The 19477-nt window shown below is 36.1% G+C and overlaps 1 protein-coding gene across 1 annotated transcript in view; it reads left to right on the top strand.

Annotated features, from left to right (window-relative positions):
• cadps2 (calcium dependent secretion activator 2) overlaps positions 1-19477 on the top strand; it is a 300507-nt gene that overhangs the window by 113531 nt on the left and 167499 nt on the right. The window contains exons 4-5 of the mRNA XM_088922931.1: positions 17701-17781; positions 18477-18713. Of these exons, the coding sequence (XP_088779057.1) occupies positions 17701-17781; positions 18477-18713 (318 nt within the window). The remainder of the gene's footprint in view (positions 1-17700; positions 17782-18476; positions 18714-19477) is intronic.

Here is a 19477-nt window from a genome sequence, read left to right as displayed (position 1 = left end):
ATAGCAGCAGAGACTGGCTACCGACTGGAGTAGCAGCGTTGGCAGTTGCTCCTCAGCAGAGGTTGGCTGTCGACTGGTGTCTGATGCAGTCATAACATGGACTGGTTTCCAACTAGGGTAGCAGCTGGCACAGTTGCAGTGGTGGCTGGCTGCTGACTAAGGTTGATGGCACTGGAGATGTGCTTGATGTCTGAGGTGTAGACCAGTTCTGGAGTTAATAAAACATTATTAAATGTATAATATTTGAGAGTGACTATTTCCCATTCAAAGGTACTACCATATACAACGATGATACAATTAAAATGAATCATTAAATAGCAATTTCATTTAAATATTTAAATATTGCATACTTTTGTAGTAACATTTAATTAGTGACAATTAATTGTCACTAATTCAGCAACATCTTTCCAGACATTTATATACTTTCAATAAAGTGAAAAGCTCTTTTAAATGTACTGAAAAGCAAAAAAATAGTTATTGGATTAAACATGTTGATGCAAACAAACTAAATTCCTGATTACCAAAAAATGAATTACAAAAAAGAAAATTTGATATCTTTAATGTATTTTTTATATCAAACTTTCATTGTCTGTATGTTAAAATCACTGGTATTTTGGCATTGATTAACATGTTTGATAATGTACCCTTTTCAGTCATTCAGGATTTGTAAATTTAGTATCACAAAATTGAGATTGTTGGGATTATTGACATGCTTTAGTGATTTCAGCAAACCACTTAGGAAATTGCTAATTGTGATTAAACGGTAAGATTGTTGTGTATTGGTGTACAGTGGAGTTATTTGTGATTGGGTCTGGCAGATGGGGTCTTGGATGGAAGAAGAACAGAATTGGATGAAACCAAGCTGAAGATTGTTAAACAAAACACGGAATAACTGCGCTACACATTAGGATCGCGAGAGAGATTCTCAATAGCAACTTTCTCCCTGCCTTCTGCTCGAGTACCCACTATCCCACATCCACATCTCAGCCTGGTCTTGTTTCTGTATTGTACAGAATGCTCCTGGTCTTGTGTCGGTGGTGTAGGGAATGGCAGGCTGGAGACATCTTCATGGGCTTACTGAACGCTTTATTCGTTACAGTGGGGTGTACTAATCATGGAAGCAAGATGCGTGTTTAAACATGTTTTGGAGGAATTTGTAGTTCAAAATAGTTTTACATATCATTGATACTGTGTGTTGATCCACTTTGTGATATTTTTTAAACAAACTCTATTAAATGTGTTCTGTCTACAATCTGTTCATTATCTCTGTATCAGGGATTTCTGTATAATGATAGTCCTCTTATGTTTGAAGACTTGCATTAAAGGTCATTCCATGGCTGGAATGGATGTAAAATCCCTTAATTAGGAGTCAAGATATCTCAACTGAACTAACAAGTTTGTTTCCAAAGAAACTGGCTGTGCCAGTGCTTGCTCATTTTCAGTTTTGTGTGTCAGTGTGAAATATATGGTGATTAACATTCAAAGTATTCAGTCCCTTTTAAAAGTTTGCTATGGTATTTTTATACTTCACTGAAATAAGAATAAGTTTGCATGCAGAAATCTGTCATGAGGTGGTTTTTTTAATCATATTTTCACAGGCAACTTTGTAGATGGGTGCTAACATGGCTGTGTTTTTGCACCACCTTGTTCTCTTGTTAATAAGACAAAATCCAGTGCTGTGCTAGCAGGTTTATGAAAGGGATACAGTTTTCATTCAGAAATGTGATTGAGTGGACCTTTACCTAGCAAAATCAAAAAATCAGAGGAATGTGATGCTCCAGCACTCAGCATCCAAATGAGATGGATCTGAGCTTAGTAACTTCAAAAACAAAAATCATCTATCATTTTTTTAAAATATCAAGTAAGGAGTGCAAGCAAGAACTGCAAAAGCTCTCCCTTTTCAGATTCTCTACCCAAGAGGCTGGTGTCATTGCAAGCTCTGGGGTAGAAGCTGAAGTCAAAATGTTAACATGATAAACGAGGTTATTTGTCATTGTTACTGCCTAGAAACAAAAATATACTGCATTCCATAAGGATTATACAATTGTACTCTGTTGCACATTTTCTAAACTGCTTATTATTCACTTGCAGGACCATAAAAAAAGTTTATTTTATGTTTCACATTAGAACAACATTGTACAGGATGTAAATAGTCACAGTGCAGTAAAGATTCGAAATGAGTTTTAATCTTAAGAAAAGCATACCCAAGAAGACACACAAAAGATGTTTTCTAGTCAAGTACATCTCCAATCACTCTCTGTTATCACCATGAATTGGTGTTTAAAAATAATCATTCCATATGCATTAGACTTACACAATTATTTCTACATATGGCACAATGGATTTTTCCAATTAGGTTAAACCCACCTTTCAGTTATTTCTGAAATTTTACATACTCAGCCTAGGTCAGGTTCTACAACGTTTATGCAATGTAACAAAAGTTAACATTAGTAAGTTACTGCAATGTAGTTAGAGCTTTGGCAGCTCAAGTACCTTTTTAAATCTTTTCATATTATTTTTTTCATCTTTTCAACAAATTAGTTATGAATCCAAAGGCATGCAGTACCTTGAAATCCTAGAGCCTATAATTTAAGAATTTACACAGATGAATCTTTATGTGTGTGTATAGTTTGCTATTCAATACTCATTCAAGCCTATTGTTTTTTACTTTTATAATATATTTACCTTATTTGCCTGAACTTCTAATGTGTAAGAAAATATTTTATGCTACCTAATTCGCTTCCTGTCTTGAGTGATTTGGTTTATTTCACTGTTGTAATTAAAAAAGAAACCATGATCATTAGATTGTAGTGCCTGAACTTCATTAATAATGTACAGTATAAGTTGTTATTCAGACTGTTACTCAGTACAGTCATTACTATATTACGTTTTATTCTTTTAACTCAAAAGTAACAAGTGTAGCAACCATCTGAAAATCCTGTTAACTGTTGACAACATTTGGTACCTAAAATAAGCTATTTTTATCGGATGTAAAATAATGTGAAATCTGTAGACAGATGATAAACACAATGTGTTAAGGAAAGTCAGACAGCATTGTAAACCAAAACCTCTTCTACTGAAATGTCTGTTATTGCTTCAGACTGCTCAGGCTGTTGCTTTAAAGCAAGTTTATTTTTCAGTGCTTCTAGAAAAAAATATTCCAAATACTTTTATTTCCCCTATACACTCCAAAGTTTACACAGCTTTTAATGCTTGCCAAAAATAATGTTTAATTTTCTGCAGATTTACACACTAGGTCTTGTGCTGTACTTTGACTAATTGACATGTATTTCGGTTATTAACAGCATTATTGTGTAGTTTGGTGGTACATTATGTTGCAATGCTTTAATTCTAAAACATGCATTGGCTGGGAGTTCAACTCCCACATCATTTTTAGCTGCTCAGCTATTTCAGGTCTATTGAACATAAAGACTTCCCTCACTAGCTGTGGGTTTTCCAACTGTGGAATTAGCTCATACATAGTTTCCATGTTCAGTTTCAGTCTTCATAACCACATGAAACCCTTGCTCATGCTGTATGTAGTTCTTATTGCTGAAAATTTTAAAATGCATGTGGTTTCTCATGTGGCTTCTCCACCAACTTGCTACTTTGCATCTGTCCACCTGTTGAGTGACTTTTGTTAGATTTTTCTGTGCATGTACTTTCACTGCTCTCTTAAGTATATTCCGTTCTTTTTCTTTTCATTTTTTAGTCTCAGGATTCAAGGTAAAATGTACCATCTTACTATTTAATGTATTTTATTATATCCATATGTTTAATTACTGTAACCTTAGTGTATTTAGGGAGTAATCTGCAAGCCATGCAGTCACATGGTGCTAACCTGGGGAATGCTGCGACTGTGAGATAGGGTGAGGAATCCAATCACAAAAAGTCCAGGTGAAAGCAAGCAGACAGGTGAGGAGGAAGATGGTCTAGGCTAACAGGCAGAGCAGAGGAAGTGCTGCACAGACCTGCCAAGCAGAGAATGTGTTGTGCAGCCAGGCAGAGCAGGAAATGCTGTCCACACTGTCAGCAGCCATGCAGAACACTGCATATAAGAGAGGATTCCAGCCGTCGATTGGGTCCAGGTGCAGCGTTGGCTTGGAAGGTTCAGGCAGTTTCAGATGGATTGCTGGATTAAACACAGACAGGAGGGTTTGTGCGAGAAGACTCTCACGGTGATAAGCCCAATCACAGATAGACAGACAGAGGATAGGACAGGGCTGAGGTGTCTGGTGCTGATGAGGTTATTACCCTTTAAGTGGGCGCAGGCAGCTGCCCTGATCACAGACTAGTCAGATCTGGAGTTTCAAAACTGGGTTAGGCCACCAGAGGGTGGCATAGAGAGACTCCAGAAAGAGGGAGAAAAGGAATAACTTGCAATCGCATGAGATTATTAGGGGATTGGCTTGATTTATGTAGAAGCCGGGTACCCTATATAAATGCATAGAGAGTAAACAGAGGTTGTGAGAAACTCAATAAGTTTCACAAAGAGCAGCTGTTTAAGTCCTTGCCGTGTCAGCCCACCAGTAAAGTAACAAGGGTTGTAGAGCCAGTCCAGCCAAATGGGATTAACCAAATCAAGGAGCATTTCCATTGCTACTAACTTTACAGATCTACAGATCGAGAAAGAGACAGGCATGCAAGAAATGGACCAGACTTGGGATGGGAAGGTCAATTACATCAAGGTTTGTCCAGACTCTACCTATCTCTTGTGAAAGGAGGTTTGTATGGGCAGATCCCGCATCCCATGCTGCCAAATATAGGGGATCTGTCACACCATCCATTCAGCCATTTTCTAACTGTTTTACTCAGTATAGGGGTCAGGGGAGAACCGGAACCTCTCCTGGCAAGCAATGGACACAAGGCAGGATACATCCTGGATGGGACTCCAGTCCATCATAGTCACACAGACCCACATATTTATACCAGGGCCAAATTTTCCAGAAGCCAATTAACCTACCAGTATGTCTTTGGACACTTGAGCACCTGGTGGAAACCCATGTGAACATGGGGAGAACATACAAAATTCATGCAGATAGCACCCTAGGAATTGAACCCACTGTGTCACTGTGCTGTGCAGCTGCCTTTGTATAGCATTGAATTGTAGTAAAAATTATGTTTAAGGATGTGATGGAAAAGTATGTATTGCATGGAACCTTATAACAATAATACACCTGCGTTGGAACATATATGTATACTGCAGTAGTAATAGGGGTCTTATTATCGCACATCCCCGTGACACTCCTGTGTCCCATGGATAACATCCTTTAAAAGACTCTGGAATAATTTATAGTGCCATAAAAAATCATCGATAAAAATTAAGGGAGGCCTCTGTTGCAGTGCTTCATCAAACACCGTATAAATGTATTTTAATTTAAGACATTTGTTTTCAATCAAGTGCTTAATTTTCTTTTCGAGCTGCATGATGCAGTGACAAGTTTTCAGTGACTCAGCTGCTACATTCATATTCTTGGCATTGCAATATTTCACTAGTGTGGACTATGAATACAAAACAAACTGCACAAAAATATTTCCTTTTGACAAATATAAAAGACACAGATCTCTAAAGTATTTAGAAGCTGTGGGTCACATAAATATAGTCAAGAAAAGGAAGTTAGTCATTCTGACATTTCTGTACCATTTAACCTACAAATAACTTCAAATGTTAAAACTCAATTTCCTAGTTTTTCATGGTGTCATCTCATATTCATTTATGAGGAGGAGGTGGAAGAGCATCACAAGTCTAGGAAGCCTTGAAGTGGTAATAAATCAACATCCAAGAACTTCAGACAACTAGAGATATTTATCTAAATTTCAGGGAGAAGCGAGTACCATTGAAAATCTGGGCAATATAATTAAACTTAGGTTATCTTTAGTTCTTCACTCATCAGAGCTGTATTTTACAAAGTACTGAACATCTATCTTAGAGTCATGGTAAATATTGCATTAATCAAAGATTTAGCATAGTAAGATTGACAAGATTACTTTGATAATGTGTAAACATTACTTTTATGGTTCACTGGAGATTTTTGCTGAGTGTTGTCTAACACTTTCACCTAATGGACTGTTTATCTTGCAATCAGGATAGTGTTACTGTAATTGTATATTGGAATCTTTCTGACATTTTGTGAGTTTGAAGGGACACTGTGAAGGCTGCATGTTGAGCTGATGTAGGAACTGAAAGTAGAAATCATATGACAACTGCTGTCAGCTAGGGTTTTATTGTCTCTATTGCCTAAAGATGTTCTTAATTTTCAGTTTATCTTTACCCCATTTTGTTGTTTTTGGTTTCTAATTTTTTTGTCTCTTTGGAATTATTTGCTCTGTGTGGTTATGAAAACTACATCACCTACAGAATATCTTAACCTCTCTTTCAAAGAAATAAAGAATCTTAATTATTAGGTAGTTCAAGTAGGTAGCTGTGTCAGCATGTGTAAGGTGACACACCAGAAGAAGGCTCCACAGCCTAAATGTTGTGTTTCCTCTCTTTTCAGAATGGAATAAACCTTTACTTGTTCCTTTGCAGCGTATGCATGTTGACACAACTACCTACTTGAACTACTTCAGCCCACTTCTGCTGCGACCCACTAGGCCTTCTGCTAAATCTTTTTCTAGATCTTTGTCATTCCTTCTCCTCCTCCCTGGGCTGCTTGCCCCCTTCTCTCACCAAACTGTCATTCTGTCTCTTCACAATGATCTGTTTCAAGACCAGGCTTTCTAACCACATCCTATTCCTTTCCTGATTTCGTTGTTATAATAGTTCAGGTGGGTAGCTGTGTCAGCATGTGTAGGCTACAAAGGAACAAGTAACAGGTTTATTCCATGCTGAAAAAAGAAGAAAGAAAACATAGCGTTTTGGCCGTGGAGCCTTCTTCAGGTGACAGAAGAAGGCTCCACAACCGAAACGTTGTATTTTCTTTCTTTTCTTTTCAGCATCATTGTTATAATATCATTCCTAAAGGATTAACCTCTGAATAAACCTTTACTTGTTCCTTAATTATTAGGTGTCTGCTTTGGTGTTGAATTTGTTTGCCTTGGCTTTGCTTCAATATTTTACACAATATAAAATCCGAATTTTATTTGTTGAAATCTAGCATTAGAATGAATAAGATCAATAGTCCACCTTGCTCACTTTTAAGCTGAATTGTTTTTAAAGGGGAGCTTACTTCAACTCAAAAGGCAATCTTTTAAAAAACTAAGTATTTGAGTACACCACTGAAATGGAAAGATCATTTATTTGACATATTTGCTTTCTATTTTAATGCAATATACTATGAATGAAATTTCAAGTTAGCAAAGTTGGTATTAATTAAAAAATAATTCACAATTTGCAGATTTTCAGTATGAAGTATTCCAATATTCATCACGAAGTTCTACTTAGTGAAACTGGAAATACTTTGGTATTAGTAAACTCTCTTTTCAATCAAGCAGTGTTTTCTTTTGTATGTAGAATCTTCTGTGGAACCTTTTTCTCAAACAACACACTCAAGATGTTTACTGGAGGAGACATGATTTTAGATTACCTCCTGTTGTGGCCTTTTGATTTGAAACAGTTTTGTGGATACATTTTCATTTCACAACATGTACTGTATTAGTCTCCACTACAAAATTTTAAAAGACTTTAAAGTATGTTTACAATATGCTTTTCTTTGCAGAGCCTCTGTCACAATAGTCCTAAAAATATTTAAGAGAGTAGCTTTTGCCTGATCGCAGTGTTGTTGCTTATATTTTGGTGATATGAATGCTGTCTCATAAATTGATGAACTGAATAACAAATTTATCTGAAGCAAAGTGGTTTAAGTGGTTTTGGTTATCCATTAAAACTTATACGCATATTTTAAAAAACAGCATTAAAGATAGAAGTGCTAGAGTGGTCTTTAAAAATCATAGTGTGCTTTGGAGAAAAAAGAAAAAATGACTACTGAGAAGGTAGTTACAATTAGTTAGGTTATGGCCTTATTTCTTTAAATTGTATTAAATTTAACATAAACTGATGTGAAATAAATACCTTATGACATTTGACTCTGAAAAATATAAAGAAGGTTTATAAATGAGAGGAGGTCATTCAGCCCTTCTAGCCTGTTTGAATTATCTCAGTGGATTAATTGAGTAACTAATTGATCTAAGGATCTTATTCAGCAAGGTCATCAACCTGTGACAATATAGCCAATATATATAAAATATTTTCCTTTTAACCTATCCATATTCAAATATTTGCTGTACAAAACAATGAAATGTCAAAATTTTGAGTTCTCAGGTTCACATTTACAAATTTTGTAGTCACATTCATAATTTGTGTGATATGACTCGGAAAACATTTTATGGCAGTGCTGCATATCTAGAAAATAATCCCAGCTGCGGAACATTGTCAACAAGTTGCTAGAATAAAATTTAATAGACAAGAAACAATTAAAGGCAGTTAAACATGATATTAGTACATCTAAAGGTATGGAAAACATATGCGTCAAAAATACAACATTTACATAGAAGTATAAAAAAGCCTGTGTTCATTCAGGATGCTTCTATATCTACAGAAACAACTAAACACGTTTCTTGGAGTTTACTCAGGTCTTATGCAAACACACGAGCAATACTTTGCCTCTGGCCAATCAGGTAGGATCTGATTCTTGAATCTCATTACAATGTAAGGAAAAGAAATAACCTTAATTTAGAGTAATTATATCTAAAGGCCCTTATTCAATATACAACCCTTATTCATTGTTATTCCATGATATAATTTGTAATTATGATTACAGGCAGAAGAGAATAATATCGAAATTGAAAACTGCATGAGACTCAAGTAATTCACTTCCACCAAACCCAACAGTATTTTACAAGATAAAAAAGATATTATATTTTAGTTATTTCTTTAGGTGGTGGTTCAGAAGCAGAATTATTTTTTAAAAGGTAATCTTTGCATTGTTAAAATATTACATGCTGGTATTACCTTACCATATTACTGACCTGCAAGTTAATTATTCATTCTGAAATGATCTATTTCATAACTAAAACATACCCTTTTTCTATATGCCTGAAGATACAGTTAATTGAAATATTATATGTAGGAAAATGCTGATTCCTTAATCAGCTTCAAGAATCTGCTTCAATATTATTTTACTTACTGGACTGTGACAATGAAGTTAAATGAAGTAGCTGATGTAGCACACTGTCTAAAACGGAACACGATAATACAATCATTATTGTACCACAGGAAAAAAAAAAGATAATTAGGCACACAAGGTAAAGAATTCTGTGTGCTTCAAATATGAAAAGTAATGAATATAATAAGATACGGCATGCTGTGTTCTCCATGAACTAATTTCAGATTTTAATATTTTTGCTGCAAAAAGCTACCATTTGGATTAGAACATTTTGTATTTCTGCTAGGAATTAAATAGAACAAATATTAACTCAATAATAATTAAAAATAATTCAGTTAGACATTTTTAAAAAAGGTCAACCTTGGAATAACACCAAGTAGAAAATAGAGCATAGCACAGGTATGTTGAACAGCATGTATTCTCTTATTATGCTAGATGCAGAATAAGTGGTTTCAATCCATTTGGCATCACTAAATTTAAATGCAGACCAATGTAATAGTTTTAAAACATGTTGGACCAGTTTTACTAAAATAGTTCTGGCATTTACAAATAACATGTCAGCTAACCTGGCTTGCTTTTTCACAATTTATAATATTATTGTATTTTGTTTAAAAACCTTTGAATAGAAAAACATAAAATTAGTTTTAAATGTAGTAAATCTCCGACACAATTACGTGTCATATATAAATATAAAACAGATCTATAGGAATTCATTGGTATATAGTGTGTCCTGTGTTATGGTCTTCCCTTATTATCTTGCCTCTTCAATCTTTCCTAATCCTTCCCATGAAGATATCCTTAATATGCAGCTTCCTACCAATAGATATACTGTATATGTTTTGAGTAGTATGAAGATTTTTTTTTCCTCATTATTTTTCCTCCTTTGTAATACACTCAGTCTGTAAGCGGATTTAAAAATAAATGAGTAAGAACCTGCTTATTACTTTATGTGCAAATCCACTAAGATACATACTGAGGCAGGCAGAGTAGTGTCCAAAGTTTCATTCATCATTCGGCAAATGTTAAGTTTAAATTCCCTTCTGACATATTGAAAGTCATGTTCTTTATGCACTTTTTAACGGACATGGCTATTCAAAACAATGTAATGATATTTTGATTCTTTTTCTAACACATTGTAAATGTGACTGTGACTTAAATTTAAGTGGTGCTGAATCCTTTAAAATATTAACTTATGTAATTAGTGATGGCAATTTCTAACATCACCATTAAACGTAATCTATAGTTAGACAAAATATTACTTCTGCTTGGAAACATGTCTTTAAATAGAAGTGTCTATAATCTAAATTACCTATCACCATGGAAGTTTAATTGGAAAACAAGTGCATTTAGAGTTACTTAAATCCCTTTTACTGTATGTACAGTACCTTGAATGTTACCCTATGTTTCTTTGCTTTAATTTGAAAGAAGAAATGCTGTTTCCTAACAAAAAAGTAAACTTGTATGTCTAAATTAATAGTAATAATGCCAAATGGTAATCATTTACTCGGTCATAAGAACCTCCAAGCTGTGAAATCACTTTCCAACATTTTCCCTTTCCACCAGCTGTTGTTTACTGTAATGAAGATGTACAGATGCAGCCATTCAAAATGCGCGGGCGATACCGCATTATTTTCCGGTACGCTGTACGCAGTCTACCGCGAGTTACCGGTAAATACCGCAAGTTACCGGTAAATACCGCTAGCAAAATAATAGTATCCGGAATTTCCGCAAGGTGGAGCTAATAAAGCTCAACCTCTCATGTTTGAGCTGTAGCCATCAAAGTCTTTAACGAAGATATTACTAATAGTATTAATAATAAATGACCTTGGACAAGCTGTAAACTCAAAGTATTGCCCTGGTCCACATTCTTTTTTTCATTGACCGTCTTTGTAAAAGTAACACCACAGCATTTCGCAATCACGCATTTTTTTCCAATCATGCAAAGTACAGTAATTTTTGAGAATCGATTCACCATGCCTTACACATGCTCATAAAAGAGATTGATTTAGGAACATAAACATATTACCGTATGCAAACTGTACTGTATACAGTATGTATATGTATATTTAATGTCTTAACTGTGCCCGTTTAAGTATTGAATATTTATATGGAATTTTACCACTGAAGGGAAATCTTAGTGCCTGAGCATAAAAAGAATAGGAGCATACTGCAACGCGTGTGAAGGCCATAAACGATATTAATTTTGGAACATAAACATACAGTATATGGCTGGTCTCGGTACTTTAAAGAAAACATACACGAAACATGGTTTCATTATGACCAGAATCGGTCTTGAGATATTTTTAACTTGATTTACAGTATTTGAGAGGTATGTCTTGACACCGATATTACGTAAATACTGCTCACGTACTGTATATGTTTCTAGGTTTATATTATGCATTTCATACGGTCAAATTACTTTTGAGCAACTGATAAGAAGCGCGAAACGGTATGCCCAGGGCGTTTTAGTTTCGTTTTGTGCGGGGACTGCTTTAACTATATCGCCGTGGATTGATTAGAGATATCAAGTACATACAAGTCATTTTTTAAATGTTGTAGTTTGTCTTGTAAAAATGTTACGAGAACATCATCTGTCAACAATTACACAGGTTCTGTTTCCATATTGCGGATTTTGGTTACGTACTGTAATATTATTTTCTAATTTCACGTTGTGAATATATGATTTGGGCAAACAGAGCCGCAAAGAAGTACATTATGGGTTGTTGTTTTTTTGCAGTTTTATCTAGAACAAGCGATGCTTAAACCTTTGTCTGATTCTTGTGAAACTATCCACACGACAGTTACCTACAGAAGGAGTTGACTTCAGTGATGTCACTGATGGGATGTTTCTAAAAATCCATCCTCTGTAAAACGTCTTCTCTAGTTGTCCTGCATATGTATTCGCTAATGAAGCTGTGTGTTCTGAGCCTGGATCTCTACATTTCTGTATGAACCAGCTTAGAGGGCTAAAGACAGCTTGTGTTTAAATTGAGTGTAAGGTAATTTATGCTTCTAAAGTCATGGTCAGCATTTATTATTGTACTGTGCTGTAAACTTGTTCTGTGCCTAGTCACATTATTTTATAGCGTTTTTATAGCGTTATCAAATCTGGTGGCGCTGTGTGTTAGTTTCCTGACTCCCATGTCACATGGTCTGTGATTGAATCCCATGGAACTATGACTTTATTTTTTAACAAACATTTCTTTGAAAAAATGAAACGTTTCCCTTGGTCAGAGATTAAATAAAACCTCACTCGCACCAAACAAATTTATATTTCTAAATATCACAACATGATTGAATTTAAGTCTTTTTAATAACAATGAATAGTCACCTATGCGTTACAAAATAAACATTTATATTGATTTGAATCGCGTTTTGATTTAAATCGTAAACGCGTGTTTAAATATATGTGTTTAAAGGCGATATACTGTATAAAAGCGCTGATTCTTATGGAGTGTGTTCCGCCGGGGATTCAAAAAATTTATTTTTTTTAATCGCGTATCTAAGGAAAATTGCAGTACAACTTTGTTCATGCACAAACAGTGGCATGTTACATTATAATTTGGGTGTCTCCCCTTGCCAGAAAGCTCTAAATTGCATTTTGAGTGCGGTTTTTGACTTTTTCTAAATTGCAACCCATAAATAAAGCTGATAAAGCTTAGACTAACTGTATTCTAAACTGTATTACAACGTAAATTGCAAAAATGCACTTGGAATCTGTCCAAGCCCTCCTACGAAAATTATTTCAACTGCGACACTGATCATTCATCTCTTAATAAACTTTATTTTATATAGCGTTTTAGGCGAATAGGTAATTAGATTGCTCATAAACCTAATCGCTTTTTCTACATAAACACAGCGTGATTGCTCTCTAAAAATGCTTTTCCTTTATATTTAGGCTCAGATTTCAACTATAGATCGCATTATTATAAACTTTCTTGGAAAAATGTATTTTATGTAAACCATGTTTGCTATTAATTCATTTAGGGCTAAAAGACGTTCATTGTCTTCCAATCGAGTCGAGTTGACATTAGAAGCTTGCCACTCCCGGACTGTTACACCAACGCATTAGCATGTTAAAGCGATTTCATTGAGGAGCCCAGCTACCAGTTAACACTGTACTTCCTACTTTGAAAATACCTGTGAAACCGGTTTAATTCGTCACAGCCAGCACTCCTGCAGAGAGGGGGTTGTACTCGTAAAGTAGAAGCAGGCGAGATTTCCAGCGAAAGACACCTCCCCTCCCCCCCCCTCAAAAACCCAGTAAGCAGTAATGCTTTATGTTGAAAATTGAGGTGGATTTTGTTTATGATAAAGAGGAGAAACTGGGATGGGAGGAGGGTTTGGTTTTGCATAAGGGGCGGGATTATGATAATTGGAGGAATTTGCGAGAGTATAATGGTTTGATATATTTGATTTTGTATTGTGGTCGTTATCTATGTTTTTGGTTGGTATTATGTTTATATGGTTGTTTTTGTTGTTTGGTTGTTATTATGGTTATTAATAATACGATCTATAGTTGAAATCTGAGCCTAAATAAAAAGAAAAAGCAAGTGATTAGGTTTATGAGCAATCTAATTACTTATTCGTTTAAAACGCTATATAAAATAAAGTTTATTATTAATTTGCTGGACAGAGTGGTGAACATTATTATGCATAAGACAAAGATAACGATCCTGATCAGTTTAGAAATCTGTGTACGCTGTAAGGTTTTTACTTCTTAAACTTTTAAAATACACGTTTCGAATAGAAAGAAATCCTCTTCCTGGTACAGTCGCATGAAGAGAGAGGCGAAACAGCCCTACACAGCCCTGTCGCAGTACACGAATATAATCATATCGTTATTAAATTCTTTAGATACGCGATTCCATATTATATTAGCAGAAAAGCTTAAACTACCACTTTTTCACACGCTATTTCACATGTTAGTTAAATTTAATTTATTTATATATTATATATTTATATCTCTGACCAAGGGAAACGTCTCATTTTTTCAAAGGAAAAAAAAACGGTGACTGTCAGAAGATAGGGCACAGCGGCTCAGGCAACCGCTGAATGGAAAAGGGGCACTTTAATGTTCTGTATGGCTAATACTAAAGCCAATACTAATATTCAATACTTTAATATCCTTTTCTGTATGTTTAACAATAGTGGGTACTGGCCAAATTCGTCCCTTCTCCCGTTGTTAGGTGTTAATGTGTTGTTAAGTGTGAATTTGTACCTGTTTCCCTGAGGTCTGGCTTTTTTTCTGGAAAACCATAACTCTGGTCTTGTCCAGATTGACTGTCGGCGCCCAGGTCTGACAGTGCTGCTCCAGCACTGCCAGGTTCTGGCGCAGCCTCTGTTCTGTGGGCGACAGCGGGACCAGGTCGTCTGCACAGAGCAGGAACTCGATTTCCATAATTAATGCAGATCAGTAAATCAAGGGACAAAACAATTATTGCGCCCGGGTCCTCAATGGGCTTTGACGTGCTAATGCGTTGGTTTAACAGTCCGGGTGTGGCAAGCCTCTAATGTCTCCCGACTTTGAAAACCAAGTAATAACTTAACTATATGTGCAAATGTTTCATATGTTGCTGTTGTGGATGCCTGTGGAGTGTATCTTATTTGCCGCGCGCCCTCCCCCCCTCTCTCCCTCAATTCAATTCAATTCAAGGTGTTTTATTAGCATGGCAGATGGGTTCAATCAGTGTTGGGTATTTACTTTGCTTTGAGATTCCACTTTTAAAGGTGATATATAAATTTTTGACTAAAATAAATTGATATCTTTGTCTTCTAAGCTCTCTGTGTACAGTAGAGCCTCCTGTCCAGCCAGCACATGTCCACAGACATTCACAACAGCGACATATCATAAAACGTTTGCACATATAGTGTGCAAAAATGCACTTTATTTACTAAAAATAAGACAGAGATACTGTATCAATTTATGTTGCATTAGCCTGATTATGATTAAAAAAAACACATATAATTAAACACGCGTTTGCGATTTAAATCAAAACACGATTTAAATCAATATAAATGTTTATATTGTATCGCATACTGTCCAGCCTCCATTTCTCTATAAAAATTTACTCTATTACACACACACACAATAGAAGCAGGAAGCAGAAGCAGGGACCGTTGTCAGAAGGGAAGAAGGTGACTATTCATTGTTATCAAAAATGACTTAGAATCGATCATGTTGTGATATTTTGAAATATAAAAGTCAATTGATTGTCCATAATATCGCTATTCTATTTTTTCGAAGAAATGTTTGTTAAAAGAAAAGTCCAGCACCAGCTGGATTTGAACACACAACCCGTGAGTTGGTAAGCGGTTACGTAGACCAGTAGGCTACAAGGGAAGTCGCATGAAGAGGGAGGCGAAACAGCCCTACACAGCCCTGTCGCAGTACACGAATATAATCATATCGTTATTAAATTCTTTAGATACGCGATTCCATATTATATTCCCTATTAATCAAATTCTAAAAGTATGCTTGTTGACTCCGGTATCTCTTTAGTTAAAGACTTCGATGCTTAAAATGTTTAGGGAGAAATGGAATACTGGTGTGTATTTTTTCTTTAAAGTACCAAGACCAGCCATATACAGTACTGTATGTTTATGTTCCACAATTAATATCGTTTATGGCCTTCACACGCGTTACAGTATGCTCCTATTCTTTTTATGCTCAGCTACTAAGATTTCCCTTCAGTGGTAAAATTCAATATCTACAACGGGCACAGCAAAGACGTTTACTGTAAGTCTTTCTACGACAGACCAACGGACCACGAGTGCCCCTGTCGGTCAACCAATCACGTACTGCGGTGCCGCGCGTCATCTTGCATCACAATGCGCGACGCCACCTGCGGTACGTGTCTGTAACACGCACTTTGAATGGCTGCATCTGTACTATAATTGTCTAAAGCCATGGTTCTCAAACTATGGTACGCCGCCAGGTGGTACGCAATATGACCCTGGAAATTTGTTGTGTGGGGGTAACACCCCCCTACTCTTTTCGAGAAACGCCCTGGGATTTTTAATGACCACAGGGAGTCAGGACCTCGGTTTTACATCTCATCCAAAGGATGGCACCTGTTTTTTTACAGTATAGTGTCCCAATCACTATACTGGGGCATTAGGACCCACATGGACCGTGGGTGAGCGCCTCCTGCAGGCCCCACTAACACCTCTTCCAGCAGCATCCTTAGTTTTTAGTCTCCCATCCAGGTACTGACCATGCTCACACCTGCTAAGCTTCAGTGGGTTGCTAGTTGGAGTTGCAGAGTGATATGGCTGCATGTCCCACTTCAGTGCTCAACTGGAAAATGTACTGTAGATTTTAGGATTCTTGTGATGTGAGTCAGTAGATCTACAAAAGCTCTGTATTGTTTGTACGTGAAAATGTTCATTAAGGGTCACAAGAATGTCCATAAAAATTGAAAACAGCAATGTAAAGTGATTTAATACAGCTGGTCCTTGGGCTGCCAATTGCCCTGTGGATGGGGACTATGCACTGTGACATAGTCTTCCAACATCTTGAATTCTTCAGAAGAGATATGGCACCATTATTCCTTGAGATAGTCAGTTAGCCTGTGTTTGATTGATGGAGGTATAAAATGCTGTCTCAGACATTATTCCAAAATATATCTTAAATGCTCAATTGGGTTCAAATCTGGTGACCTAGAATGAGTTACAAACACGTCTATTTGCCATAAAATGATGAAGAACGATTCATCTGTCCATTTCACATTTATCCACTGCCTGCTACTTTATGCCTGTGCTCTTTGTACCTTTGAACTCACAATCTTGCATTGCCTGATGGGATGAGAGCTTTATGTACCCTTAACCCAACTTTGATATCTCATTTTGTTGAATTCTCAGCAGACAGGTTTTGATAAACCTGGCTGCTCATGCATCAGGTTGCTCTCCTGTTTTGCAGTGCACTTTCAATTAATGTACAGATGTTACAATACTGGTTTCTACACTTTTGTCATCTGCTGATGATGATACTGGGATCACCTTAAACACCGTTGCATGTCAAACATTAATTAAGTTGAGCTGTGTTAATCACAGAAGCTTCTGCGAAATGTGCCCCAACAATCCCTTGTGCCCTAACAACACCTCTCTTTCAAAGTCACTGTGGTCACCTCTTGCATTGTCTGTAATTATATGAAACCAGGCCTGGGCAGCATTTTTATACATTACCATAGCATGATGGGATGTTATTGCTCAACATGCATCAATGTGTAAATCCTTACTTTCAGTAGGCTTGGTTTTTAACCTTTTATTCGAGATTTTTTTTTCCACTACCTGTACTTGTTCACTGTGGTATTGAAGAACATTTGGATGATCTTAGCATAACAAATTTAATTGGTTTAATGTTTTCTTTTTGACTTCCTTAGTGTCTCGCCTTTTATAAGTACAGGTTCTTCTTTTTGTTTTTAATTAGTTTTAAGTCAAAAAGATGTTACATTTCTATAACATTACAATAAATGATCAGCTGTGTGTAATTCACCTTACACCTCTCTTAATTAATTTGTCATTTAAAAAATAAATGTGCCATTATAGAAATAAAATGGGTCATTGCAAGCTGTTTTTTTCTGCTTTTCCTCAGCTTGACAATGCAGATGAACAGGCTGCACAAATTCGAAGAGAGTTGGATGGTCGATTGCAACAGGCTGATCTGATGGCAAAGGTAGGTGCTGACAATAACCTTATGCACATGATACCTAGTCTATTGTTATCTTAACTGGAAAAGTATTATTATTATTATTATCATTAGAGTTTCCATCAGTTTAAAAAGCAAAACATTCTAAACCTCCCCCAGTATAATAAGAAGCTTTAACAAAGAGAGTGCCAGAAATCTTATTATCATATACTGTATTTTGCAGATTCTGTTTTGAATTGGTTTTGCTGTATGTTACTTTGTGAGACTCATAAATCATAATTACTGTTTGTTCTTTTTTTCTTAAAAAAATAATTTCATTGGATATTGTGATTATTTGTACATTTTGTAGTGGCTCCCATATCTATTTGGCATATGCAAAACATTTTTTTAGACATACAAGGTTGAGAATGAAGTATATATATGTCATGCCATGCTTACCTTGGAATAGTTTTGCATTCTTTTACTATTTGGTCTGTAAAGTGTTCATGTTAGGAGTTAAATTACTTCAGCTGTAAAGCCAAACTAATACCATCACTTGGACCTTGCATGTACTGTAGTCTCCGTTACTGGTGAATTTATGCAGTAGTTTCCTTAATTTTCCAAAGCTTTTCTGCTTGTGAGGTTATTCATGCTTCTAAGTTTATAAATGTAAATGTTTGACAGTAACTCTAGGAAAGATCAGTGATAATATACTGTAGGTCTGTTTTGATGATCTTCCACAGGAGAGGAAACTTCCAAAGTTTGTTTCCAAAGAGATGGAAGTCATGTATATTGAAGAGTTAAAATCCTCAGTGAATTTGCTTATGGCCAACCTGGAGAGCCTGCCCGTTTCAAAAGGAGGACCTGATTTCAAACTTCAAAAACTGAAACGGTCACAGAATTCCTCCTTCCTAGAAATTGGAGATGAAAATGACATTCAGCTGTCTAAATCTGATGTTGTTCTTTCATTTACACTGGAGGTGAGTTCTTTTATAATATTACTTTTCTTTCACCAACAAGTTACTTCAAGTTGTTATTGAAAAGTGTGCCTGCCTGATGGGTTTTAACTCATGTTTAAGGTACTTAGATGAAATATTCAAACATTAGAAAAATGAATGGGGAAATTTATTTTACAGTGAAAAATATAGAACAATATACCACCTTCACCAGTAGATTTACAGTATGTTTACAAGGGACAATAGTTTATTTCATCCTTCTATTTATTTTGAAAACTGCTTTATCTAGTACAGGATCACAGGGCAGCCAGAACATAACCCTGCAAGCAACAGATGCAAAACAAGACATGAGTTGCTCTCAGGCACAAACACACACATAATCACACCAGGGCCAATTTTCCTGCTAGTATGCCTTTGAATTGTGGGAGGAAATGATAGCACCAAAAGGTAACCCACACAAACACAGGGAGAACATACAAACTCTACAAATAATGCACCTCAGGAATTTAACCAGGGCTCCAGTGCTGGATGAGCACAGTGCTAATCACTGTGCCACCCAATTCTTAATTGCATCCATCCATTTTCTAATTGTTTCAACCTTTTTCAGGGTTGCAGAGGAGCTGGAGCCTATCTTGGCAAGCAAAAGTGAACAAGGCAGGGTACACCCTAGACAGGACACCAGTACATTACAGGCACACACTAACACTACAGCCAATTTTCCTAGACGTCAGTTAACCTACAGTACCAATATGTCTTTGGACTGTGGGTTGGAAACTGGAGCACCAGGA

The sequence above is a fragment of the Atractosteus spatula genome, chromosome 8, assembly GCF_055471065.1.
Source record: "Atractosteus spatula isolate fAtrSpa1 chromosome 8, fAtrSpa1.hap1, whole genome shotgun sequence".
NCBI classification, from domain to species: Eukaryota; Metazoa; Chordata; class Actinopteri; order Semionotiformes; family Lepisosteidae; genus Atractosteus; species Atractosteus spatula.
Note: the sequence above shows the minus strand (reverse complement) of the source record. Positions and strands in the feature narration are given on the sequence as shown.